Source organism: Scleropages formosus, chromosome 10 (genome assembly GCF_900964775.1).
Source record: "Scleropages formosus chromosome 10, fSclFor1.1, whole genome shotgun sequence".
In the NCBI taxonomy this organism is placed as follows: Eukaryota; Metazoa; Chordata; class Actinopteri; order Osteoglossiformes; family Osteoglossidae; genus Scleropages; species Scleropages formosus.
The window spans coordinates 29,436,592-29,463,652 of record NC_041815.1 but is presented as its reverse complement, the minus strand read 5'-3'; the positions used below and the strand labels follow the sequence as shown (position 1 = coordinate 29,463,652).

Here is a 27,061-nt window from a genome sequence, read left to right as displayed (position 1 = left end):
TATTTGATTTACTGTATATTTTGTGACGTTTTTTGAAAATCAGGCAATTTTACTGTATTCCACTGCACAGAGTGCCAGGGCTCTCACATGTACTGTACCACATGCAACATAGAGTTAAAAAAAATGTTCCTTGGACTTGTAAATCAAAGCCACAGAGTAAACAACATGTACACTTTCACAGAGACAATTCTATGGCAAACATTGGAATCTTGTGAGAATTCCTTGTAGGATTCCTTCGGTGCTTCGGGATCAGTGTTCCGAAATTTACTTTGCAGAGGAATTTTCCACCATCACCAAGTCCCTGAATGCACTGAAGAGATAGCAGACCAGGCCACCGTTCTCAGTCCTGCGCATCTGTGTGGGTGTGTGTGTGGAGGAAGACAAGTAATGTAAACAAAGCTGCAAACACAAGCTGATGATATATTCTGATGAAGTGAAGAAAGAGCAGGAAAAGGACACTGACTTTCTGCTCCACTGATGTTATTTCAATTTCTTATTACTTTTTTTATACACTTACACAATTGATGAAAGACACTACAGTCTAATTATCAACAGATCATATTTGAATCCAGTTCCAAAGCAGATATTCGTTAGACCATAAATAAAGTATATTTCTTGCTACTCATACATACTCATGTATAAATTGCCTTAGCCAAAGGGATTAGCTAAATACTGAGACAGCTGATGGCATAGTGGTTAGAGCTGTTCCTTTCGGACCATAAGGGTGCAGGTTTGAATTCCACCTCATAAGGATATGTAATGCACTCATTGAATTTTTCTGTGAGACGTATGTCGCTTTGGAGAAAAGTGTGTGCTAAATGAATACATGTAAATGTAAATGTACATCCAGCTGTAATATCCTTGATCAAGGTACTTACTGTAATCTGCTTCAGTAAAATTACCCAGCTGCAAAAAATGATTACATAACTAAGTATCTTAACACTGTAAGTTGCCTTGAGAAAAATGTGTAGTGTTTATACAGACACAATGCTTAGACATTTAGTTGTTGCCACTTATAACGGAAATAATACATAATAGGATCACACTATCCTTCAGGAATTTTAGATAAAAAAAGGAAGATCAAGATGAGCTGTCTCTTACACTGCCTGTGTAACACTGACTGTCCTACACTGTCCTACAGATAAACCTGGACAGGCCAGGTCTCTGACTTGTTGTTGTTGTGCTACACACTTACTACATGACAGAAAGCCAGGCACATTTTTTTTGCTAGAGAAGTAAATGAAAATAATTCAGAAATGAGCGCTCCACTTACTTCACGCTGTCCTCACAACAAACGTAAAAAGTCTTTGGAAAGTGCAGGAACCGAATGTCAAATAAAGTTTCTCCCAACAGAGACGCCATGTTCGGACGCTACGCCGTTACCATGGTAACCGCCAGGCCACGGGAATCCAGTTCTGCTGTACCAACAGGTAAACACCGTTACTGACTGCGGAAAAGCTGGCGACGGGAATGATTAAACACACTGTACTAAACATAACATCTGGAAAATAAATCTCAAAAAGCAAATGTTCGTATACACAGTTCTTAAGATTACAGGGTCATGACCCAGCGCATGGATATTTTTCAGAAAATCCTGACAGCGACGATTGCATACATCAGATAAAAACTTTTCCTGCATACAACGACGGTGTCGTACTATTCATAAATACATTTCAGTGTGGAAAAGGGTTGCTTTAAAGCCTCTGAACCTGGTTCCAGGGGAGACTTTGTCTCGCTAAATGCGTCAAGTAGTGCCGGGCGGAAGCGCGAGGCGCGTTCGAGCGGAGGTGGACGGTCGTTGCGCGTCCCTCAGCTGATGTGAAGGTAGGAGCTGCGAGAGGAGCCGCCGCGCTGTGTGTCCGACAGCAACTACAGCTACAACAACACAGCAAGTACAACAACACTGCAACAAATAGGTAATCACAGCTGCCACTACACACGTATACATACACAGAACCACGGCAGCACACACGACAGAAGACGACACGCAGCAGCGCTGCACTGGCGCCGGCGACGTCTCGCGCCGTCGCGCGGCGCTGCCCTGAGCGCGAGGAAGGGCGATCCGCTCGCCCGGGGAAAAGACGGTTTCCAGCAGCGATGCGGAGCGCGAGCCTGCGCCCCTCGTTCTGTGTCGCGAGCGGAGCCGTTATCAGGCGAGCGGAGTGGTGGGGCAGCGTCGAAGGGGGGACGACGACTACCGTCCGTGGCCCTTCTCTTCGCGGTATCCCAGCCGCGGTGACAGCCGTGTCTCTCGGCTAGAAGCCGAATTAATCTAATGTGTACGGGAAAAGGAGCAAACGCAGCGCTCCGTGTTTTCTTCTCCGTCGTCATCATGTTTAGTTTTGTCCGCGGACACTCGTGCAACGTTCCCCTAAGTGAATGCGGACCAACCCCGCCGGTCCTGCGTCGGCATTTTGTTAGGTGGCCAGTAAAAGTGTCATCGGCGAACATTGTTTACGTGGATGGTTAGCTATCCATCCAACCTGCCAGCCACATAACGAGCTAACTAGCTAGCTAGCTAGGCTAGGGAACGGACGGCCGCTGCGGCTGCGTGTCGACCGAGGACAACTCAACTGCGCTCCCAACACGAAGGCGGCTGCGTTGTTAGTCGGCAACTTTAAATGGTAAATAATAATTCGTTATGGACGGTCATCATAGATGGACCTGCGTGCCGAACCGTGACAGAGACTCCTCCTGTCTGGACCGGTCTCGGTGAGCTGGAGGACGCCAGGGGCTCGGACCGACCGGGACGGGGGTTTTTGCTTTGGCTAGCGACACGGCCGGGTCGCCTAGGTGGAAGTGAGCACAGAGGTGGAGGAAAGGCCCGTGTGTGCTGTCGGCTCCGGCCTCTCTCGGCCGACGGTAGCGCAGCGTCAGTGGTCGCTTCCCGATCCTCGAGCGAACCCTCGACAGTTCTTCTTGCCTGAACACCGGCACCCGTTCCCTCCCTGCCTTTCGGAAAGCGAATTTGATGTCGCAGTTATGAATTAACAACCCCTAGTTTCCGGTTTGACTGCAGGATTCTCTGTTTAGTAACGTCAAACATTTGGATGAACGCGAGCTTCGTGTTTTATGCAGCCCCGCTACGAAGTGCCCTATTATTGGGCATGATTTTAAATCGAGACCGAGGCTCCAGGTTAGGCCTCCGCTGGAGAAGCTCCAGTTTCGTCTCTTCGTCTTTGTTCCTTCATTCTACACAACTGCGAGACTTGTATTTGGTAAAAGGTTGGTCACTCTTAGAGGAAAGTGTGTTGTGTCACCCAAAACGCTGTGTAATGAAATGAAACAGAAGAAACAAAAGCGCAGACCTTCAGCTCTCCAAGGCCTAAAATGGCCTAAATAATTATTGTCGTTTTTTAGGTTAACAAAGCATTGCGTTCTTTTTTTTTTTTCTTTAATGGAAACTTGAAAATGAGGTTATGTTGCTTTGCACCGTGACTCTAGATGAATGCGGCAGTGAAGTGTTGCTAGTGACCGCCGACACGACCTGGTGTTCGGCCCTGTCCGGTTTGCTGAACGGATTAGCCGAGCTCCTCTCTCTCCGGACTGGTCTCTCTCTCTCTCTCTCCCTCTCCCTCTCTCTCTCTCTCTCTCTCTCTCTCTATCTCTCTCTCTCTCTCTCGCTCTGTTTGCTTGTTTCATTCTTTGTCTGTCTGTCTGTCTCTCTCTCTCTCTCTTTGTGTCTGTCTCTCTGTTCTATTCCCCCTCTCCTCTCTCTCACTGTTTCTGTCTCTCTCTCTCTCTCTCTGTCTTCATCTCTTTCTACAGTCAGTACACTGGAGCTGTAGGTCTTCTGGGTTGAACAGTGATGACACTTTTGTCTCCTTTGCTGGTAAAAGGTTCTGTTTTAAAGCATTTAAGTAAGGGCCAAGTTTTTATTTGTCCGTTCTGCTACCTGTAGCAGTTTATAGTCAAGCGATAAGCATTGTTAGATTTTATAAATTTGAGCGTCATTGCTGTATTAGTGGTAGGTGGTGTGATTAGTTGTAATTTTGCTTAAAGGTAACATATGGAGAATAACGCAGGACCCAATCCTGAACCCTGAGGGACACCATCTTTATGTAATGCATGTCATGGAGTGCAATTATCAGACATCAACAATTGAATGTGATCTGGGAGATGAGATCTAAACGGTCTCTCTGGGAATCTGAGAATGGCCTCTCTGCCTTTTGTCCCTCCGTTCTTTGTTGTTTTAACGTTTCCCTGATGTCACTCATTCAGTGAGCAGCTTCTTGAGCAAGAATTTGTACCTGGACTGTTTTCCCTTTGCAGTAGTTGTGATATGTTCCTGTCTACGCTCATTGCCATTTCTTTCTACTTGCTAGAACAGATGACACATGCAGCCATCTCAGTGTGTCTCGTTGGAGCTTGGAAGATGGAAACCTTCACACATTACTGCTCTTGCAGTCAGGGTCACACCAGTCCAGTCAATATCTCCACCAGAATTAGCTGTGTGGTGGTCTACCTACTTTACTGAAGGTCCATGTTTTAGGGCCCTTATGATTGTGTGTATATCACTCATGCCTACACATGATTCATGTCACTTACACCCTTTGAGCAGTTATGAGTATATATTTGAATGGTGCGTGTTGGCTTTGTAACATGAGGAAATGCTCTACACATCTCCAGTTATGACCCCTCAACCCCAGAGTTACAATCATGTTTGTACTGCAATGCAGGAGTGTTTCCTACTCACCCACAGTACCGTGTTCTCCCAGCTCTGTCATGAAAAATTGAGCCAGAAAATCTCCATTATAAATAGAGATGCTGTCATATTTTGATCGCAAGCCTTAGTTCATGCTGTTGGCCTCCCTCTGTCTGGGTGTGGGCTTCAGGACTGGTCAGTCCAGTTTAGTGGACACTTTGGTAATGATTGCTATGGTCCTGTGTTGACAGTGGAACCTAGGTTAAGATGCCCTCTCTTAGACACCCGTTGTAGCTGTATATGCGCATCGTGTGTTGTGGATTTAATGGACTCTGCCCTGAAGCAGATGGTGGTGGAATTACCTACATAACATGGCTGTAAGGAAGCTCATGGAGATGGTGAAATCACAGGTAGATGTACCAAGATATTAATTGTCTGTGCTTTGGCAAGGACATATTGTTCCTTATGATGGTCACAGGAGGAGCTTCTGTTCAAACTGACATTTGTGGTTCTCCCTCATTCATTGAAAAATTTGGAAGTATGTTTACTAACTTTAATTTTTAAAGTACATAACTTGGGTATTGATGTCACTCAGAGTATCAATACGTTACATCTGTGTAATGGTAATTGTTGTGGTTGAAAGGAACAAGACTTGCAGTAGAAGAGTATTGTTAGAAGGGAAATGTTTACTGAGCATCAGACTGTCTAAAATGGAGGTTTTATGAACTCTTTGTTCTTTCTCTGTGCACTGCTGACATTATTGAACTGATAATACTGGTGGATGATTCCCCCCCCCCCCCCCCCCCCCTCCTTACAGCGGGAAAGGTTGTCCCTTTGTAGGGGCACAACCGCCCAGAGGCGTGTTAAGTCCGTAGGGTCATGTGTGGCAAAGTGACACTCATTGGAGTTGACAGAGCTCTCTGCCTGCAAGTGTATTTGGTGTGAACCCTTATCTGGATGGTTTATAATCTGCTAGTTATTGACTACATTATAAACCCCCTACAAGTGAAGGATGTACTAATGAGACATTTGTCACAAAGCAGTAATTGATGAATGATGGAAGTAAATCTGAGCCTGCATTCATTTGTCAAGTATTGTAAGAAGTGATGTCTGTTTTGAGCTGATTTTTAGAGAAATGGATTTTTTTTCCTTTTTAAAGTGTGGCAAATTAGCTATGGACAGAAGTAGCAGCTGAGTTTTAGAAGTGTTCCGATACCATGGTATTTAAAACCATGAAAGCATGATTTGGTTGCTGATTTGAAGAAAATCGTTTGGAAAAACACAGGATTGTATTCGGCTTTGCGCTTTTGACAACTTCGCAACCAAGCCCTTGTAATTGTTAAAATTACGTTCACAGCAATTTGATGTGGATTATAATATGTAGCTACAGGTACAAATTGTGCGCCGGGACAGTTAGAGTAGATGGCTTGAAGTAAACTATGGTACGAAACAAATCTGTTGCTTTATGACTGTTCGAGTATTGACTGCTAAAAGCAAACCAAATACTGTAGTAGTTTAGATGGAAGGCATTGAAGTAAAAGCAAATGACTCTAAGGTTGCTCCCATACTTCAGTGTGGACTGCTCTTTTTTTGATTTTCTCTGCTTGTTGTATTACCCTTGATCAAGATACTTATTGTAAGTTTCTCCAGTGAGAACATACTGCTGTATCAATTGGCAAACCCTTGGGAGTTACTTAATGGAGCATAGTAAGTGACCTTGGGCAAAAGTGTCAGCTAAGTAATGATTAGTAATGTCATACTATGGACATTTCATCTTTTTTTTTGGCAGCCTGCTTTTGAACTCTGGTAGGTTTTATTCCATTAGAATTCTTTTCTACCTCATTCTATGGTATCACTGGCCACTGTACATAGTTTTGAAATTCAATTGGAAAATATAAGACAGTTAGGGCAATTTATCTTGACTGCATATAGATCATTTGTTGACTGAAAATGCTTTGTATGTGGTTACATTTTATTTTTACCACTAGGAAAGTGTGGTTCTGGTGCCTCATTTTCATATTACATGAGGTCCAGTGTAGAACAAAACAACTTGAACCAGTGTGTGCAGACCAGGGCAAGATGGAGGGCACCCCTAGTTGAAGGGCAGTATGAACGGTACGCAACTAAAGTGGCTGTCATAGTTCTTTCCAGCAAAAATGCGATCGGGGTTAAAAATTAATTTGAAATTAAATTAGAATTCTCAGTGACACTTATCCTGTGCTTCAAAATGCACTGCATTCTGTACAAGGCCTTCTCCCCCATTTACACTTAAATCAACTTGTGTTGTGTTCCATTGTGGTGCCTCTGTCTCTGCTCACTTGAGTGAGATCTGAGTACTAGGGACTCAATTTAGGACTCCGCCACAGATTTGAAGCAGCAGTTCAGTCTAAAGCAACGTCCTGTGACTGTAGACCATCAATGAGCGAGTCTTCACTTGTTTCAGGGTTTGAACTGTTGGCGTGCGGCTTTCTTTCACTGCTGTTTTAACCTGGTGGTATTGCAGCTTTTGATACATTTTTTTGAACAGCTTAAATTCCTCATTTAAATCTATTTGCCTGACAGTTTTTTTTAAAAAAAAAAAATTGCTTGGTCAAGTATGAATGAGATTTCATAGGTTTGAGGTCTTCAGTAGTACACACTAGTTATTCTTAATGCCTTTTGGCCCAAAGCAGGTTTGCCAGTGCTCATGTGACCATGTTGTACTTACACATGGCTGAATATGGTTGACTCTTGTCTCACAGAGACAGTTTGTAATTGTTTATACATTTTTTCACTAGTGTTGCATTTAGATATTTGTAGTCCACTTGCCTTCTTTTTTTGTCTCTTTGTCCCACCAGTGAATGGTAGTGTCTAGAAAGGGTATGTCCCTTCAGGAGAGAGGTGCCAATGTCCAACCGGCCTAATTCCAATCCAGGGGGGTCACTGCGACGTTCACAGAGGAACAGTGCTGCGGCCCAGCCACACGACGACGCAGTCGCAGGAAGGTGAGTGTCTTCTTTATCACAAGTGTTTGGTTTGTTTTTGGTTCTGTGCTACCTGCTTCTGAATCCGTACTTTGCTCTTGTTTTCACTGACTGCCTCTGGCCAAACAAATTGCAAGTGAGCAAGCACTTGTCATGGGTGGATGCTTGCTCTGTAAGCGTGTTGCTGCTAACTTTTTGCAAACCATTTTGGTGCTTATGGTTGTATGGGAAAGTAGTGCACAGTGACAGTGCTGCTGTACTGGGGTTGGTTTGGTGGATGTGCAGAAACTCCCATCTTGACTGTCAGTCAATATCCCCAACCTCCTGTCACTGGCTCTGATTTTCAACCTTACAGGTTGCAGTCAGAGCAGGTAAAAGGTAAAGCAAATTCCCCACCTGAAAGTAGAAGACCTATTTCTAAGGCTTCAAAAGCCCAACCTACAGGGCATCGCTCGAGAAGGTACCAGTTCTTTCTCCTCTGCGCAGTTTTGTCATGTAGCTTCTGATGCTCCTTTGAAGTCAGTGTGCTGTGCATCTGTACTGGCCAGTTCTGCGTGTTGTTAGATGAAGCCCCTTCTAATGTATGGTTTAAGCATGTGGGAATGTGCTCTGTCTCTGCTCTACAGAAGCGGCCTTTCTCTGTCAGTGGCTTCACTTGTACTGCAAGACGACCCAGTTGGTGCAGGGACATCAGAACCAGAGCACACAGGCCAGGCAAAGAGAGAGGGGACCCGCGGACTGAAGCGCAGCTCGGCCCCAGAGCAAAACAATTCTTCCCCCAGCCCTGCCAAAAAGCCCAAAGCACTTGCACCTTCGGACAGCTCCTCTGAGGCCAGACGAGCTCCAGCCAAATCCAAGAAGAGAGGTTTGGCGCCTGAGCAGGCCACCTCCAGCAGCCGGGTCCAGAACAGGAAGAGTGGAGCAGCTGGGGCGTCCCCGACCCAGAAACGGAAAAGGGCTGACGCTTCCGCGGGTCCACTCCCTGCTGGTACCGAGGGCAGACCTGTAAAACCAACCAAGCTGGCTTCTAAACCGGCCGGCTCAGCCAGAGCTGGGTGCAGCACCGTGACGGATACCTCCTCTTCGGCCTCCTCCTCATCCTCCTCGTCCGCCACAGCCTGTAGTGCAGCATCACAGGGAGCGCGACTCAAGCAGGGGAAGGACCAGAGCAAGGCTCGCCGGTCCCGCTCCGCATCCAGCCCCAGTCCACGCCGTAGCAGTCGGGATAAGGAACAGCCCAAGACAGCCGGAACTTCCAAGTTTGACTGGGCTGCACGCTTCAGCCCAAAGGTCAACCTGCCTAAACCCAAGCTGTCTCTTCCGGGGTCCTCCAAGCCAGAGACGTCTAAACCAGGGCCCTCTGGTCTGCAGGCCAAGCTAGCCAGTGAGTCTTCCTTCTTCCATTTCTCACTTGGTTATTGGGCCCCTTCTCTGCCCTTTTTACGTGCTGTCATTGTGGCTTGTAGGCAGCTCCTTAGTGAGGGGTTAACAAGCTTGTGTGCAGACTGTTCAGCCTCATCTATGACAAACTGGAAGCTCTGTTGGGGGGGAGCAGGGCCTGGGGGGCTCAGGTTTCCCTCCTTGCCCCTCAGTGGGGCAGGATCTCACTTGCTGCTAAAAATAGAACTGCTCCACTGTAATGTTTAAAAGAGGGAACGAGACTCCACCCTGACCTGACATGTCACACTTGTTTAGGGGAGTGTGTGGTCTCTCGTGTTCTGGAACAGAAGGGTTGATCAGCGTTTGTGAGGGTCACTGCCATTAGGCTTGGCTACTGGAGAGCATTTCAAAGCGCAGTATGAAAAAGTGTCAGCTGTAGGAGGGAAAGATCATCAAACCCTGGGACTGTTTTATGGTGTGATATAAGTGTTTAGCCACTGTTGTACAGTGGAGTAATGTAAAATGAGCCGTGTGTGTGTTTGAAGCATGGAGGGCATTGGCAGGGTGGGTGGTATCTTGTCTTTCTACTTCTCATGTCATTGCTTATTGACTGTGCGACCTGTCTGCAGGCCTAAGGAAGTCCACCAAGAAGCGTAGCGAGTCGCCCCCTGCAGAGCTCCCCAGTTTCCGGCGGAGCGCACGGCAGAAGACCACGGGCTCCTGCGCCAGTACCAGGTAGGGCGTATAGCTCCAAGTTAAAGATTATAATGTTTTCAACAGACTCTCTGCATATGTTAATGACTTGTGCCTGCGGTCCCACTCGCAGTCGGCGAGGCTCAGGCCTGGGCAAGCGCGGTGCAGCCGACGCTCGCCGACAGGAGAAGATGGCCGACGCTGACAACAGCCAGGATGGGGCCAACCCTTCCAGCACGCGCACGGACGAGGTGCCGCAGGGGGCCTCTGGTATGGCTTTTCTTCCCTTCTATGGATCAGCAGGGTGTGTGTTTTAGACATTGTGTGGTGTAGAAATCAGAAATCTGTAGTTGCTGTGGGTCTGAGACATGCCAGTATAATCAATGATGAAGAGAAAGGTAGCAGACAGAATTGTCATGAACTGCAGGTTGCCCTACTGTTCCAGCTGAGCTCTTTAATTGCTCTTAATTTTAATTGCTTTAAATGAGACACATTGAACTTCTCATTTTAACTTGTTAAACTGAACCAAAGAATGACACAATTAACAAACCTGCAAATGAGGGATTTTCTGACCTTTTTTCTATGCTTATTCACAAGTTGAGTATCTTATAACTCTCAGCTTCTAACGGTTAAGGTTTGAGGCTAATTTCAGTTCTAAATTTACTATGGAAATGCATTTTTGGCACAAAGTGTGCATGGAGCCGTTCTGTATGGCTCAGAGAGCATATTTACTGCGACACACAGTATAAAAGAAGGTGGATTACCTGAACGCCTGAGTATGGCAACCAGGGAAGCTCGTGGCCTCTGGAGCACTTAGCACTTATGTCCTACTAAAGGGAATATGCTGACACCTGTGACCCTTCTTTGTCTCCCTTTTCTCTGCAGCCTCTGGCTCGGTGGCTGGAGCAGTAGGCATGACGTCAGGGGAGAGTGAATCTGACGACTCTGAAATGGGCCGACTGCAAGGTACTTCGATGTCGCCATCCTTCTGTGGCTTGGTAGCCTTTCTTTTGAGTTTTTTCAGGAAGAGTGCAGGTGGCATTTTGAGCTGATGTTGCCTCTTTCCCCACAGCCCTCCTGGAGGCCAGAGGCCTGCCTCCACACCTGTTTGGGCCCCTGGGACCCCGCATGTCACAACTGTTCCACAGGACGATAGGTAGTGGCGCCAGTAAGTTCTGTCATTCACTACTAAGTGTTGCTTCTGTCTGGTGTTCTGAGTGTTGCTAGATGAGGTGATAAGGTGCCTTCCTTTACTACCTTTTGTTCCCAGGTTCCAAGGCTCAGCAGCTGCTCCAAGGCCTACAGGCCACAGGCGATGAATCGCAGCAGCTGCAAGCAGCCATCGAGATGTGCCAGCTCCTGGTGATGGGCAATGAGGAGACGCTGGGAGGCTTCCCTGTGAAAAGTGTTGTTCCTGCTCTAGTAAGTATCAGTGCCCCTCCCCCCCCCCCCCCCCAAAAAAAAAAATGTGTTCTGCTGCCCCCCCCCCTCACCCCCAGTTTCCACTGTATTTAACACCATTCTCTTCGATTGCAGATTACACTGTTACAGATGGAGCACAACTTTGACATTGTAAGTTCAAAGATCCTGGGAACCATGTGGTCTGTACAGTTATTGACCTTGAATAAGATCATGTGTTAAAGTGCCACCCTGACCTTGCAGATGAACCATGCTTCCCGTGCACTCACCTACATGATGGAGGCTCTGCCTCGTTCCTCAGCTGTCGTCGTGGATGCCATTCCCGTTTTTCTCGAGAAGGTTGGGTTTTTTTTAATCTGCAGATTGACATAGCCTCTGTTCATCTGAAGATGCTAAACGCAACGTGTGTCGTCTTGCAGCTGCAAGTGATCCAGTTCATCGATGTGGCCGAGCAGGCTTTGACTGCGCTGGAGATGCTGTCCCGTCGACACAGCAAAGCTATCTTGCAGGCTGTATGTGTTACAGCAGAGCTTTTCAGATTTGCCAAGCTGTTTTAGATGGCCAGTTACCCTCGTGTAGCTGCTGTTGGAAAGCTTTGCATCTCACCTGCCTCCTCCTTTTCTGTCCCCAGGGTGGGCTGGCTGACTGCCTGCTGTACCTGGAGTTCTTCAGCATCAATGCCCAGAGGAATGCCCTTGCCATTGCTGCCAACTGCTGCCAGAGCATCACCCCTGATGAATTCCACTTTGTCTCAGATTCGTTGCCCTTACTCACCCAGAGACTCACACATCAGGTAAGCACACACCTTTTTATGCTCAGGAGGAGCCTTGCCAGGAGTCATCTGAACTGAAACATCAGATGTGCAATCACCATGTAAGGACTGGAATCCAGGTTCTGAGGGGTGGGCAGAGTTTTCATTTGTGTACTATGGTTTTTGTGGTTGTAGGACAAGAAGTCTGTTGAGAGCACTTGCCTCTGCTTTGCCAGACTTGTGGATAACTTTCAACATGAAGAGGTAACCTTTACCTTTGGCCATGTAATTTCGATTACCTTGTTGTGACTCGTGATCTCTGACCCATGATTTGACCTGCGCAGAACCTGCTGCAGCAGGTGGCATCCCGGGACTTGCTGACAAACATCCAGCAGCTGCTCGTGGTCACTCCACCTGTGTTGAGCTCAGGAATGTTCATCATGGTGGTGCGCATGTTCTCGCTCATGTGCTCCAACTGCCCCTCCCTGGCTGTGCAGCTGATGAAGCAGAGTGAGTATCTGAATCAGCCTGCATCATTCAAACTGCAGTGGATGAAAACAAAAGAAAATGAAATTATAAATACGGGTTGTATGAGATTGGTTTTTGTCTCTAGACATTGCAGAGACTCTTCGCTTCCTCCTGTGTGGAGCGTCTAATGGCAGCTGCCAGGAGCAGATAGACCTTGTGCCCAGGAGCCCGCAGGAACTGTACGAGCTGACTTCCCTCATATGGTATGCAAGTCGTCATCTCCTTTCATGTGGAGGCCTCGTCTGCCCTGTGGGGAGGCATTATGTAGAATCTGTTCTGTCACTCTAACCGTAAGCTTCATCCCCCCAGTGAGCTGATGCCCTGCCTGCCCAGGGAGGGCATCTTTGCTGTGGACACCATGCTGAAGAAGGGCAGTGCCCAAATGACTGAGGGTGCTATCTGGCAGTGGAGAGATGACCGAGGCTTGTGGCACCCCTACAATCGCATTGATAGCCGCATCATTGAGGTCCAGCCTCTTTCTTCCTCTCCGCCACATGGCTTGAATTCATTGTGTCCGCTGTCTGCCATCTTTGATGTGTTGGACTTTGACTGTATCTGCTCCCAGACAGCACACCAGAATGGTGAGGATGAGATCAGTTTGTCCACTCTGGGCCGTGTCTACACCATTGACTTCAATGCCATGCAGCAGATCAATGAAGACACGGGCACAGCGCGAGCCATTCAGAGGAAGCCGAATCCCCTGGCCAGCCCCAATGCCAGTGAGTTGCCTGCCCTAATGCCAACATTTATGCATTTTGCCTGGACTTCTGTGCCAGACTTACTCTTATGAATATGTTTTCACATACTCTTACTAATGTCAGGAAGTAAATTTTAAAGGTTTCAATAACTGGGAAGAGGTGTGATGGCATTCTTGGTTTGTGTGCAGGTGGGCATGCAGAGGTGAGAAAGGAGGATGCCAGGGCACTGCTGATGAAGGAGGACCCTGAACTGGCTAGATGCTTCATCAAAACGCTGTTTGGTGTTCTGTACGAGGTGTACAGCTCCTCGGCTGGCCCAGCCGTCAGACACAAGTGCCTTCGAGCCATACTTAGGATTATTTATTTTGCGGATGCCGAGCTGCTGAAGGATGTGTTGAAGAACCATGCTGTGTCCAGGTTAGTGTTGCGAGATACACCACCTGAGAATTCAAGGACAGTGACTGTGATGGTCATTAATTTGACTTAGGAGTAATTAATTTACAGGATCTCTTGCTGCCCTGCTTGTTCTTCCTGTACAAGCCTGTTGGGAAAAGGCTCGCTAGTGGCTCTTATCAGGTCATGGTTTACTTGGGTTATCTTGTGTTACAGTCACATTGCCTCCATGCTGTCCAGTCAGGACCTGAAAATTGTGGTGGGAGCTCTGCAGATGGCAGAGATTCTCATGCAGAAGCTTCCAGATGTGTTCAGCGTTTACTTCAGGAGGGAAGGTAAATGTAGGAGGTGGGATGGGGCAAAAGGGTACTCGGTGACCCCAGGATCTATGTAAAATGAGCGTTTAAATTTGTGTGAAATGTATGTTATGGATGGCTGTTACTGGAAGATGTTTGGATATTAAACTTGTATCTCTTTAATTACATTTTCTTACACATTTTCTGAAATTTATTTGTAGCAGAGCAAATGCAACCTGTTTATCTGCCAAGGTGATAGATGGGACCCATTGTGAATAAAATGTGCCTTAATTTAGCTCACTTCCATAGTGCTTACAGCTCGTATCTGGCGTTGCTGATTGTCGATCATCAAGATGAGGAATGCTGCATGTTTATGGAATGAATTGGTTCATGAAATTGAATGTCTTAATGTGATAAATTATGAAAACACTATAATATCTGTATGAAGGAATTTATGTAAACTAATCTATTAATGGGGTATACCTGTATTAAGCTTTCATAGGTATCGACTGTGGAGTTACAACAAAAAAAAAATTGTAGACAGACTTCTGGTCTGTCTTATGTTCATAAGAAAAGCAGCCTGTGTTCAGAATTTGTAAATTGTTTACAGCCATGTCATTTCCTAGCCTTGTAAATGTTATTGATTAGCACCATGACAACGTGTAATTGTAGTAGTTTGCTGGACTTTAGCTAGTTCATCATAGTTTACTGTCCTCCTGAGCCCCTACCTTAACACGTGGCTTCTTTGTAGGTGTGATGCACCAGGTTAAAAACCTAGCTGAATCAGAGACCTTTCTCACAAGCCCACCAAAGGCATGCTCTAGTGGATCCACGAGTCTATGTGCCCCTCCTGTTGGCACTGTTACCACTGCAACTAGTGCCACCTCTGACCTGGGTTCACCCAGCTTCCAGCACAGCATGGATGATTCGCTAGATCTGAGTCCACAGGGGTAAGTTCATGTGCACGGGGTTCAGGGTGGGACCTCATAAAGCTTGGTTTAACTGGTTCTTTGTCTCAGCCGGCTGAGCGACGTGCTGAAGAGGAAGCGCTTGCCCAAACGGGGGCCACGGAGGCCAAAATACTCTCCCCCGAGGGATGATGACAAAGTCGACAATCAGGGTACCTTTCCCCTTCTCGATGTTTTGTATGAGTTGCCTGCTTATACTTGAGTGTCGTCTTAAACTAATTCTCATCTCCAATCTGTGTCCTATTGCAGCTAAGAGTCCCACTGCCACCCAGTCCCCCAAATCTTCATTCTTGGCCAGCTTGAACCCAAAGACATGGGGCAAGCTGGGTGCCCAGAGTAACAGCGCAGCATCGGAGCCCTCACGCACAGCGGGGGCCAGTGGTCTTCCAAGACCAACCCCCAAAGACTCTATCTCCAATAACAGGTGTGCACAGGTTGTCTCAGGCAGGTGTCCTGTGAGACACCAGCTCTGCTGTGGTCATTGGCCTGCCTTTAGTTGTTTCCAAGTAGTTTTGAGTGGAGGACCTTAAATTGCCTTGCCTACACGCTTTCCAGAAGACCCAGTTTGTGGTTTTTATCCTTTAGTGTGAATTTTTGACCCAGCACTAGACTCACTTGTTTTATCATTAGTATTTGACTGCCTTCTGTGTAGATTCATTGTGGATACATTAACATTTATTAATTTAGCTAATATTTTTCTCCAAAGCGACTTACAATGTGATGCAGTTATTTTCCCATTTACACAGATGGGTAATTTTACTAAAGCAATTTGGGGTATGTACTTTGCTGACAAATACTACAGCTGGATGTGGGATTTGAATCCGACCTTTGACTCCAAAGGCAGCAGCTTTAACCACCATACCACCAGCTCTCCCTTAAGGGCTAATGGGTTAATTCATGCTGTGTCTGTGTTGTCCTAGTTACCACACCCTGTGAGACTCCCTCCTGAGAGTTAAATGTGTAACAATCCTTTTGCGCTGCATTTCCAGAGAGAAGATAAAGGCCTGGATCAAGGAACAGGCCAGTAAATTTGTTGAACACCACTTCAACTCTGAGAATGTTGACTGTAGCAATCCAGCGCTGAATGTACTCCAGAGGCTTTGCACCGCTACAGAACAGCTCGACCTGCAAGTATGTTGGGAATCGGATTGAGCTGAGCTTGTGGGGGGCCTCTGTTGCTTTTTTTAGCTGAGTGAAATCATGGCTTCAGAGTGCTAGTGACTTATGAAGTCTGTCTGCTGTTGCTTAGGTGGACAGTGGGACTGAGTGCCTTGTGGAGATCCGGAGCATCGTGTCGGAGTCTGATGTCTCTTCATTTGAGATTCAGCACAGTGGCTTTGTCAGACAGCTTCTTCTCTATCTAACGTCCAACAGTGAGAAGGATGCTGTCAGTAGAGACGTGAGGCTGAAACGTTTCCTGCACGTGTTCTATGGCTGTTCGGTGAGTTTTCGGCATTTTACCAAGGTTAGATCCCTGACTCAGCAGAGTTTTACTGAACAGTGGTTGATTGCAGCTTCGTATTTTCATGTAATATTTCATACCGGTTCATGTTTTTTGTTGGAAATGTAATATTCAAACTTTTTTTTTTTTTTAAACCAAAGTCCAGTTGCTGTTCTTCCAGCCAGTTGCTCATCTTTACACTTGGCAGAGTCTGGCTGTCCCCTCTGAGTTCTGCATCCCCCAGTGCAGTTGTGCTGAGTTGTTAGTTTAGATCAGTGTCAGTATGCCATTCTTCATTCGTCAAACTCTGGGGAATAGTGATTGTCCTTGTCTTGGTGCAGGTTCCAGGCACAGAGACCATGGCGCGTCTGGATCCCAGTGAGAATGGACCTCTGCTGGCGCTCGTGCACAAGATGAATAGCTGCCTTAGTCAGATGGAGCAGTTCCCTGTCAAAGTGCACGACTTCCCCAGTGGCAACGGCACCGGTAGCAGGTGGGCTTGTTTACTTTCTGCCGTTCTTTTAAATGCAGTCTTTGCACTTGTGATTCTCCAGTGCACTCACACATGGCGTCCCTCTGGCTTCCCCACCACAGAGGCTCACAGGCCTTGAAATTCTTCAACACACACCAGCTGAAGTGCCAGCTGCAGAGACATCCAGACTGTACCAATGTCAAGCAGTGGAAGGGGGGACCTGTCAAGATTGACCCTCTGGCACTGGTACAAGCCATCGAGAGATACCTCGTAGTGAGAGGTTTGAAGACTTTCTGTAGTTTAGAAATTTACCATTTTTAGCTGTGTACTGTGAGCCTTGTTTTGACCTGTTGTGCCTTGCAGGGTATGGGCGTATTCGAGAGGAGGATGAAGACAGTGATGATGATGGTTCTGATGATGAAATTGACGAATCACTGGTACGTTGTCTGTTATGCGGAATGTTGAAAGAGCACTGATTTTGCAACTCTCTGTGACCCTTAACTTCTCACTCCCAGGCGGCACAGTTCCTGAGCTCAGGGAACGTGAGGCACAGACTGCAGTTCTGCATGGGGGACCAGCCGCTGCCCTACAGCATGACTGTTTACCAGGCTGTGAGGCAGTTCAGCCTTCAGGCAGAGGATGAGCGTGAGTCCACTGATGATGAGTCCAACCCTCTTGGTCGAGCTGGCATCTGGACCAAGACGCACACTATTTGGTATGTCTCATCACATAGTGCCACTCTAGTAAGAGTGCTTTGTAGGACGGATGTGATTTTGAGACGTCTGGTTATATCATGTTTGTGATCTTGTAACTAGAAGTTTCCTGTTCAAGTTGTCATGGGATTTATGTCAGGATGTGTATAAGATGTTTCTCTGGTCAGGTACAAACCTGTGAGGGAAGAGGAGGATGGCAATAAGGATGTGGTAGGAGGCAAGAGAGGCCGTGCCCAGACTGCACCCACAAAAACTTCACCTCGCAACGCCAAGAAACAGGACGAGCTGTGGCATGGTAAAAAATTAGTCCTCTGTCATTTGGATGTTGCCTCTATCTGATGGGCTTAATCCTAGCTCTTGGTCACCCCTAGTCCTGGAACCAAAGCAAGCAATGGCATGGTGAAAATCTGTGCACGCTCACCTGTGTACCTGCATCTTAACCTGTGTGCTCGTCTTTCCTCAGATGGCGTGTGCCCCAGTGTAACCAACCCATTGGAGGCGTACCTCATTTCTGAGCCCCCGGAGGGCATCACGTTTGAGGACCCTTCACTGGATGTCATCTTGCTCCTCAGGGTTCTCCACTCCATTAGTAGATACTGGTTCTACCTATATGATGTGAGTAGTTTGCAGCTGATCCTTGTTCCAGTCCAGATCTGGTTATCATGTTGTGTAATGACTTGTTTGCTGCTGACTGCAGAATGCTGCATGCAAAGAGATTGTTCCCACCAGCGAGTTCATCAACAGCAAACTGACAGCCAAGGCCAACAGGCAGCTTCAGGACCCCCTAGTTATCATGACTGGCAACATCCCCTCTTGGCTTACAGAGCTTGGCAAAACTTGGTGAGTGAGCACACTTGCATACAAGTACACACACCAGCTTGATAAATTTAGAGCCTAGTTTCTTGTTGGTGTTTTATGTTGTGATAGACTGTTTCTTGTGACTTAAATTTCCTTGTGGGGATATCGTCCTCAAAAGCTCCCACTGCGTTTCGGAACATGAACGTGTGTGCCATTTCCATGTGTGGTTAGAACTAAATGTCATCAGTTTAGATTTTGATTATTTTGATTTTGAATAGTTAATTTAACTACACATTCTTACTGTCTACTTACTATTTATTGTATGCTATATAATGGTTGAGAGCTTGTGCCTTTTGATAGTTTCTGAGGCCTGCATTGGCAGCACTAATCTCAAATTGTCCTTCTTCCCAGCCCCTTCTTCTTCCCCTTCGACACAAGGCAGATGCTGTTTTATGTGACAGCGTTTGACCGCGACCGTGCCATGCAGCGCCTGTTGGATACCAACCCTGAAATCAATCAGTCTGACTCGCAAGACAGCCGTGTGGCACCACGACTCGATCGGAAAAAGGTGACTGACCTACATACCTTTCTCTCTAGTTCTTAATTTAAACTTGATTCCAAACAACTAAAGTGTTCTTCCATATTTCTGTACCTAACGAGGAGCTCAGCCCAGCTGAACATGTATAGAGCTGCCATGTGTAAACCTTTTTGAAAAACCTTTTTCTGTAGTTGGTATGCTAACTAATCTTGGCTCTATTTAATTTACACTCACTACTTGATTTTGAGTTCCTCAAAAACAGTCTTTTGCCACAATAAATTTACTACCATTTTTGCATTCCACCAGCTCATGACTAACATAACTATTGTTGTTGGAAGCCCTTAATTTTTCTTCCTGCTGGTGCAGAGCAACCTAAATGGCTATGGTAAATATCTAAATAGACGATTGCAGTAGAACTCAAGCTGCATGTCTAATGGCCAGTGGCTTGGAGTAAATTAGACAGTTTTCTGTGTTGCTGATGGTCCATCCCACAGTCCATGAATTCACTGGCATAAACACAACAAAATATTTTTTCGCTGCTAAGGCAGCAGAATGCAAATATGTTGTGCCTGTACTTCAGTTGCCCTCTCTTCCCCTCACAGCGCACTATAAACCGGGATGAGTTATTGAAGCAGGCTGAATCTTTGATGCAGGATCTGGGAAGCTCCAGAGCCATGTTGGAGATACAGTATGAGAATGAGGTATTTTTTTTTTAATTTTCCTAGCTGGCATCATAACTAATCAACTGGCCAGTGGGTCTCTCAGCCCACCTCTGTTTCTTTCATGCTTCTCATATACAGGTGGGTACTGGACTGGGCCCCACCCTGGAGTTCTATGCCCTCGTGTCCCAGGAGCTGCAGCGAGCTGACCTCGGGCTGTGGAGGGGTGAGGAGGTCACACTAGCTAACCCTAAAGGTAAACAGCCCAAGAGGCACAAATTGCCAAGGAATATGATGCAGCTTTTGCTTTTTATTTCATATAGACATCCTTTCTCTTGCAGCTCTTCATACCATTTGAACTTAGGGAAATTCTTCATCTCTTTCCAACCTCTTGTCATCCATCTTGCAGGAAGCCAGGAGGGAACAAAGTACATTTTTAGTTCCAGGGGACTGTTTGCTGTTCCATTTGGTAGGACCACCAAACCAGCACATATGGCCAAGGTCAAGATGAAATTCCGCTTCCTAGGCAAGCTCATGGCTAAAGCCATCATGGACTTTAGGCTGGTAAGGTGTTCACTCAAGTTTGACCCATGTGCATGCTGGTTCCTCCTTTGTACCTGTTTGTGTAATTACTTCTGACCAGTAATTATAAACCTAAGCTGCTTTGGATGGATTTTACTGGAAGTCTTGTTAATGGTACTTTATGAAGATGTTGCTGTTCTAACGTGCTCAGCTGGACCTGCCACTTGGACTCCCATTCTATAAATGGATGCTTCGTCACGAGGCGTCTATCAGCTCCCATGACCTGGTGAATATTGACCCTGCCGTGGCCAGGTCTATCCAGCATCTGGAGGACATCATCCGTCAAAAGAAGCAGCTGGAGCGGGACAGATCGCAGGTGTGTGTGTCCGGGCCATCGGGCTGGAGTGTGCATGCGTGTGTGAGCGAGCGCTAACTGCAGCTCTTCCCTCTACTGCCAGACACGAGAGAGCCTGCAACTTGCTCTGGAGAGCCTTAGCATGAACGGCTGCTCCGTGGAGGACTTGGGCCTGGATTTCACCTTGCCTGGCTTCCCACACATTGAGCTGAAGAAGGGTGGCAAGGATGTGCCAGTTACAATCCATAATCTGGAGGAGTACCTCAGGGTGCGTCTCTGCTATATGTTCTTTTCAACCACACTGTTTGCACCCGATGCCTTGGGAGGCAGTGGTGGCAGCAGTCCTCACTGCTGTTTGATGTGGCCTCATGTTGCGACCCTTTTTCTTTTTTTTTTTTTTTTTAGCTGGTGGTATACTGGACCCTGAATGAAGGGGTGTCCAAGCAGTTTGAGTCATTTCGGGAAGGATTTGAGTCAGTCTTCCCTCTACATCACCTGCAGTATTTTTATCCTGAAGAGGTGAGTGTGTGTGTCCCTTGCTTTTAACCACTTTCACTTGACATTGACACAGGATGAGACTACATAACTTAGTTGTCCAACTTGTCCCAGCAAGTGCCTCATTTTTCATATATCAGATTCAGCCACAGGTGCGGTATCCTCTGATTCCACTGTAGTGCCATGATTTCTGTTCTTGACTACATCCAGCACACCTCCTGATTGCTCACTTACTCTGGCCACGGTTCCCTTTCTTGCTTATGGTACCTTGACACTACATAGTAATGAAGACTCCTTTCCCCTCTGCCATACCTTCTGTTCCTCTAATACCACAATTTCCTTGGACTGTTCCACTTGTTCTTTTGTATTGTGCCTCACAGATAAGTCTTGCTGACTAAACTTTGATTCCTCTGTAGAGTTAGTTTCCTTTCTCTACAACTACACCTCTGATTCTTTTCTTGTGCCACTCTTTCTTTCCGATTGGACCTTTGATTGCTCCTGTGCTGTGCCAAGGCTATATTGCAGAATATATACTGCATTCTCTGCAGTGTGCTACAGATACTTTTCTTGCTGACTGACTGACTGCTTCTAGCTGGACCAGCTGCTGTGTGGCAGTAAGTCTGAGACTTGGGATGTGAAGACGTTGATGGAATGCTGCCGGCCTGACCATGGCTACACGCACGACAGGCAAGTACCTCATCTAAGATGTGATCTCTCAGTTTCTGCGGAATTTTAATTCTTTTGTAATTTCCACCCCCCACCCACCCCAGTCGTGCCGTGCGGTTCCTCTTCGAGGTGCTCAGTAGTTTCGATGCAGAGCAGCAAAGGCTCTTCCTACAGTTTGTTACTGGGAGCCCCAGATTGCCTGTTGGAGGTGAGTTCTCATGCCTTTCCTGAGAATTTCTTGTGCAGGAAGACTTACCGTATTTCACCATACGTAATTCCAGTCACATGACTGTCTAACAGAAGCAGACAGTGGTGAGTGGTGATATTCAAAGGCTGCAGTTGAGCAACATTTTTGTCACAGGGTTCCGAAGCCTCAACCCACCGCTGACCATTGTTCGCAAGACATGCGAGGCGACAGAGAATCCCGATGACTTCCTTCCCTCAGTCATGACCTGCGTCAACTACCTAAAGCTGCCCGACTACTCGAGCATGGAGATAATGCGTCAGAAACTGCTGATCGCAGCTCGTGAAGGACAACAGTCCTTCCACCTCTCCTGATCTCACCCTCACATTCAATGCCTTCTATAGCCGCAGAGAAAATCATGGTCCTTTTAGAGGTTTTTTTGTTTTTGTTTTTTTTTTACTTTTTTTATACTCAACTACATTCAAGGCAATGTGTACAGTGTTCTTAGAGAAAGCAGCTTGCAGAAACTAATATATTTTATATGATATATATATCATATAAAATAAAATATGATGTACACACACAAATTAAATGTATGTGCGCTGCCCCTTTCTGTCACACAAAAATAATGGCATTACACGACCCACATAATTTAAGAAAATAATAAAGGTAAATGACAAAACCTTGGGTTTGAAAAAAGGAAGAGGAATCTGGGTGACATTTTAGACTTGCATTGCTGTGTGGTATTTAAAAAGGGATGTCTTTCTCCAGAATGGTGAGTTCAATGGTGAGTGCATACAGAGCGGCTTCCATTGAGCAGGTTAGGTTAACTTTAGCTCCAAAGATCATTTGTACAAATTATCAGACTCATTTTCTCATTCTACCCATGTGGTAGTTTGTTCTGTGTTTCCATGCCCATCACCCTTCAGTTTGTCCGTTTGAATTATGTTTTATATGATAAACCACCAGTTAATGTTTTTGGTTCTTTCCCTTTCTTTGTGTGTTGCTAAATCTCGTGCATAAGATCCAGTTGGTGGATTGTAGGTGATACTGGGAATGAAGGTTTTTAAACCAGAGTTCGTGTTCTGACCTGAAGTTGCTTCGGTGCCGTGCTGGAGGAAGTATCTAGGGTCTTGGATGAGTAGACCTTCTGCTTCTGTTAGAGTAGTGTGACTCTGCTGAGGGCTGGGGACTTGCTGATACCACCAGAGACATGGAGCGCTTTGACCCCCGTGATGTAGCTGAGTTCAAAATTTGGCTGGTCTCATTTTATCGTTTCACAGCCAGATAGCATTTCATGTTCATTTACGGAGTAAAGTTTATATGCAGTTTCACACCTGGTTTGAGGTGACATGGCTGCTTGACTTTTTAATTTTTCTATTTCTCCCCTTCCCTTGCTGTAGTTAATTTTTCTTCCCTTTTTTTTTTCTCCTCCTCTTTGCACTGCTGGCTTGGAACAAACTGTGGTGTGCACCTGCAGTCTTGGGCCAGTGAGTCCTCCTGGCCAACCATTTATGTGCTGGTTTCTAAGATCTGCAATAATTTACTGCATCAGGTTCATGTTTTTACCTGAACATAAATAAAGTAACTGTTTGACTCATCTTTGTTCATTTCTAGAAGGTGTTCACTGTGTTTTTCACTGCCACATATATGACCACCCATGTACGGGAGCTGCACAGATTTTCTGGGTGAGAGCTGTGCCGAATCATACCCGTGCCCTCTCTCCTACCAGTGGAGAATTGTGTCTGAGCATCAAACTGAATTCTGGACCATTTTAATGTCTGCTTTGATTGCATGTGCCTCTGAAGGTTGGAATCTGTTCTCCTTTGTAACGGGACAGGAGGGGAGCACAGACACGGACATCTGTGCTTATGATGCACGAGGCAGAGGGCCAGTGTAATGAAATGCAAAGTCTCCCACGTAGATGAAGCTTTTCCAAGTAACTAACGGGGAAAGCAGGTGCATGTATGTCTAGCTGTGATGTCACTGGGGGGACCTGCTGCTCGGTGTCCATGGAGCCCTGCTGAGACCTACACCTATGGGACAGTGGTGATGTTACAAAGGCTGAATACTTAATGTTCAAGATGAAATGACTTCAATCAAATCATTGTGGAGTTGGGGAGGGGAGTGCAAGGGATGAGCTCACCTTTGAGTGCTTTCTAATACTGTAGAGCTTCCAGCTATTATCCCACCCAACTGAAAAAACCATATTTGTATGCAGTGGCAAATTTACTCTAATATTTACAGTAATAGAAACCAACTGTTTGGATTTATGGAATGACTGAGGGGAAAGTGTGCTGGCACCTCCCTCAAACCTCCACCATAGAAAGGAACAATGCTGACTCTTTGGTTTATTGCTTTCTTTGACACCTTTTGTACTTCCCCTCATGGGTGTTGTGGTCCAATCTCACTGGGATGGAAACGACCCCAAAATCTCCTACAGAATTGTTTATTAGGAACAGTACAAAACCGTGGCGTTTACCGTTTCCTAGTGTGAAGATGAGTAAAATGGCTGTTTAACACACAATGGTAGTTTTATATTAGAACTGATGTCCAGCTTTGCAGAATCATGCTCGTAAAATTGCATATTTAATCTTTCTTGGTCATAATCTGGTAAGACAATGTTATTAGTGGAGAAGGTTGGACAGGTCTTGGTGTGATAGCGCAATGGTGCGAACGGTGGACTCAATTGCTCAGCTGAAATGGAGTCAGCATCAGTACCTGGCCTCTATAAATTGGTTGTTCCTGCTGCTAGTGCATGTAATGACAGAATGAGCCAAAAACACAAGCAGCTGTCAAGGAGAGATTTGTCCCAATATTCTGTTACTTGGTGACACTGGAATTCCTTCACTCACTGGCCACTGTACTCAGTTAGTACCAAGTGGGACACTTGCCTCCAGAACAGTACGAATTCAGCAACGGTGCTGGATACGTTCCCCGGAACTCCTGCTCTATGCTGCTTTGCACAGTTTCTGCAGATTTTTCTTAGCGCATCCATTCTGCTACCTTCGTGTTTCACCTCATCCCAAAGGTGCTCTATTGACTTGAGATGTGCGGACTGCAGGGTATTGGATTAAAGGTGCAGTCATGTGGAAACAAACTGAGATGATGCGTGTTCTGTAACATGGTGCGGTGTCTTGCTAGAAGTATCAGTCTAAGAAAGGTTAGACTGACATTGAAGGGATCCACCTGGTCAACAACATTTTACTTTGAGACATTCAAACACTTTACAAAACCTGTGCAATGAGAATCCCTCCCCAAAACATTACTCTCCCACCACCAGTCTGTTCCATTGATACCAGGGGGGATGGATTCAGGGTGCCACTCTTTCGACACCAGTTTCTGACCTTCCCATCAGCAACTTGCAGCAGAAATGGGTGTGACAGACCAGGCAATGTTCTCCTGCTCTTCGATCATCCAGTATTGCTGACTGTACATCCACTGCAATCTCATCATCTTGCTCTGAGTTCTTAGAGGAACCCGACTTGGTCTTCTGCTGCTGTAGCCCATCCGCTTCAAGGTTTGATGAGTTGTGTATTCAGAGATGCCTTTCTGCACATCACTGTTGTGCTGAACCATCTTTGCACTTGTGGTCTTCCTCCTAGCTTTAACAAGTCTACTCATTCACCTTTGACCTCTCTGCCTAACATTGTGTTTCTGGCCACAGAAGGACCACTGAGTGAACGTCTTTTGTTTTTCACACCATTCTCTGTAAACTCCAAACACCGTAGTGCACAAAAATCCCAGAAGTGGGCCGGTTTCACGTATGCAGGAACCATCGCATTTGGCACCAGTAACTGTAACACGTTCAAAATTGCTGACGTGGATCACGAGTCTCGGCCAGTCTGCTGGTGACAGGCGTGAATCCACCTTCTGTCGTAATGCCCCTGAGCAAGGTGTTGAATGGCTCTAGTAAAAATGACCATTTTGTATAAATGGCAACATTTGTAGGTAGATTAAGAGGGTCAATCACTTTGGTGAAAAGTGTCAGATAAATGAAAAAATGTAACATGACCGGGTTGCATGCTTCCTGTCCTGAGTCGCAGCCACGGAACTCACGAGCTGAGCGGATGAGCTGTGTGTGGGTGTGTTTAAATGTCCAAGTTTACCCAATAAAGTGACCCCTGAGCGTGTGGTGATGTTTTCAAACTTGTCACAGGTGAATGTCAACAAACAGGTTCATAAGATACACTCAAGGCTGCAGCCTAACACCTGGGTGTCAGCCAAAAAAATAAACGGGGTAACACATTGTTTATCAAAATATTTTAATGAGAAACGAGATTATATTTAAAATAGTTACGCGTCTCACATTTTACTGTTTCAAAACGGTATCATTTTTTATGGCCCTGCTGTAAAAAAAAAATGGACATTTGCTGCCCCCTAGTGACACTTGGAGAATATGCAGTTAAACGTTTCTCTTTTTTTCTGCTTTTCTGTTTATGAAGAGTTTACTGAAACGTACACAGGATCTGTGAAGCACTTGGTGGGGGATCATCTGGCAAAGCTCTGGGAGCCAAAGCCCCTCTCTGTCTGCCCGATTGCCATTACTAGTAGCTCTAACCACGAGTCTAGTAGCCTGCGCTATGTATGTCTGTATTAATGCCAATGCAGGAACTCGCCGGGAACAGAAACGGACGTGTCCTAAGTTGCCGTGTTTTCTCTAGCTTTGAGTTCATGGACTCAGGTGCAGTTGTGTTTTTGTTGTTTAGACACATGCGCGCAGACCTACACGAAACGCAAACGGACTTCCAGAGCGTAACGTCACTGCGACATCACTTCCGCTTTTAATTCCGCGTGTGACATGATTGGTTGGTGCATCCGGTAAACTTCGCAGTAGTCATGGAAACGGTCTCGTCCTCCATTTTAGCGTTTTTCTTTTCATCTTTTGAATTATTCGCTTTACCGCCGGCAGAGCACGCGGGACCTGTAGTACTCAGAGCGGTTACGGCGAAAATATTGCATAAGCAGCTTTGCGTTCGGGACCTTAGGAGACGTATGACTTCACGTGCGCCACAGGCACAAGCTTTGATTGATTTAGGCGGCGCGGTGTGTCCGGGTCGAGGCTCCCGCCCGGGTCGCTTCGCCGGGCTGCACTGGAACGCGCGCCATTTTAGGAGATTCTCCACAAAAGTCAACACTGTCGAGCAAAAGAGCCTTTTTCTAACCCGTTCCGGTGTCAGAAGGTTTTAGACACTCGCGTGCTGCTCACTGGCGCTACGTTACTAGCGGCGCAGCGCGCTAAGATACCTGCTCCCGCCACATCGGCGAAGCTCTTTGACTCCTATCCGTCCGCACTTGTCACGAAGCTTCCGACGGGCCTGTCCTGACGCGTGCGACGTCACACCTGAGCGGAAGCTCCGGCTGTACCTGTCGGGGTCTTCGCCAGCAGACCGCCCCATGATTAATTTGAGAATCAATCCCGTCATCCTGAACGTGCTCCGGTTTCCTCACACAGTTCAAGGGCACGCGGCGTTCCGGGTGACT

The 27,061-nt window shown here is 46.4% G+C and overlaps 1 protein-coding gene across 3 annotated transcripts; it reads left to right on the top strand.

Annotated features, from left to right (window-relative positions):
- Positions 1–1,764: 1,764 nt before the first annotated feature.
- Positions 1,765–23,481, top strand: trip12 (thyroid hormone receptor interactor 12). 3 transcript variants are annotated; one of them, XM_029255427.1, is made up of 42 exons: positions 1,766–1,916; positions 7,483–7,629; positions 7,964–8,068; positions 8,235–8,992; positions 9,618–9,723; positions 9,815–9,951; positions 10,567–10,647; positions 10,754–10,849; positions 10,952–11,103; positions 11,218–11,253; positions 11,344–11,439; positions 11,520–11,612; positions 11,732–11,893; positions 12,047–12,115; positions 12,196–12,361; positions 12,465–12,582; positions 12,689–12,845; positions 12,945–13,098; positions 13,266–13,494; positions 13,687–13,805; positions 14,518–14,716; positions 14,786–14,886; positions 14,984–15,158; positions 15,724–15,865; positions 15,984–16,175; positions 16,517–16,668; positions 16,770–16,927; positions 17,011–17,084; positions 17,163–17,362; positions 17,528–17,655; positions 17,824–17,975; positions 18,058–18,200; positions 18,570–18,726; positions 19,299–19,397; positions 19,497–19,611; positions 19,765–19,919; positions 20,089–20,253; positions 20,336–20,500; positions 20,638–20,751; positions 21,320–21,414; positions 21,498–21,601; positions 21,755–23,481. In XM_029255427.1, the coding sequence occupies exons 2-42, from the start codon at positions 7,532–7,534 to the stop codon at positions 21,949–21,951; spliced, it is 6,114 nt and encodes a 2,037-aa protein (XP_029111260.1). In that variant the 5' UTR covers positions 1,766–1,916; positions 7,483–7,531; the 3' UTR covers positions 21,952–23,481. The 3 variants fall into 3 exon arrangements, with proteins under 3 accessions (XP_029111262.1, XP_029111260.1, XP_029111261.1); XM_029255428.1 differs by lacking the exon at positions 1,766–1,916 and adding an exon at positions 2,405–2,624 and having other exon boundaries at positions 21,755–21,957; XM_029255429.1 differs by lacking the exon at positions 7,964–8,068 and having other exon boundaries at positions 1,765–1,916; positions 21,755–21,957.
- The last annotated feature ends 3,580 nt before the right edge of the window (positions 23,482–27,061 follow it).

What these genes read in the sequence shown, in the direction of transcription:
- trip12 (XM_029255427.1), top strand. Translation starts at nt 7,532, where the DNA reads ATGTCCAACCGGCCTAATTCCAATCCAGGGGGGTCACTGCGACGTTCA. An exon ending in TTCCCGTTTTTCTCGAGAAG is followed by an intron (nt 11,440 to 11,519) that starts GTTGGGTTTTTT and finishes GTCGTCTTGCAG; the next exon opens with CTGCAAGTGATCCAGTTCAT. An exon ending in CATGGCTACACGCACGACAG is followed by an intron (nt 21,415 to 21,497) that starts GCAAGTACCTCA and finishes CACCCACCCCAG; the next exon opens with TCGTGCCGTGCGGTTCCTCT.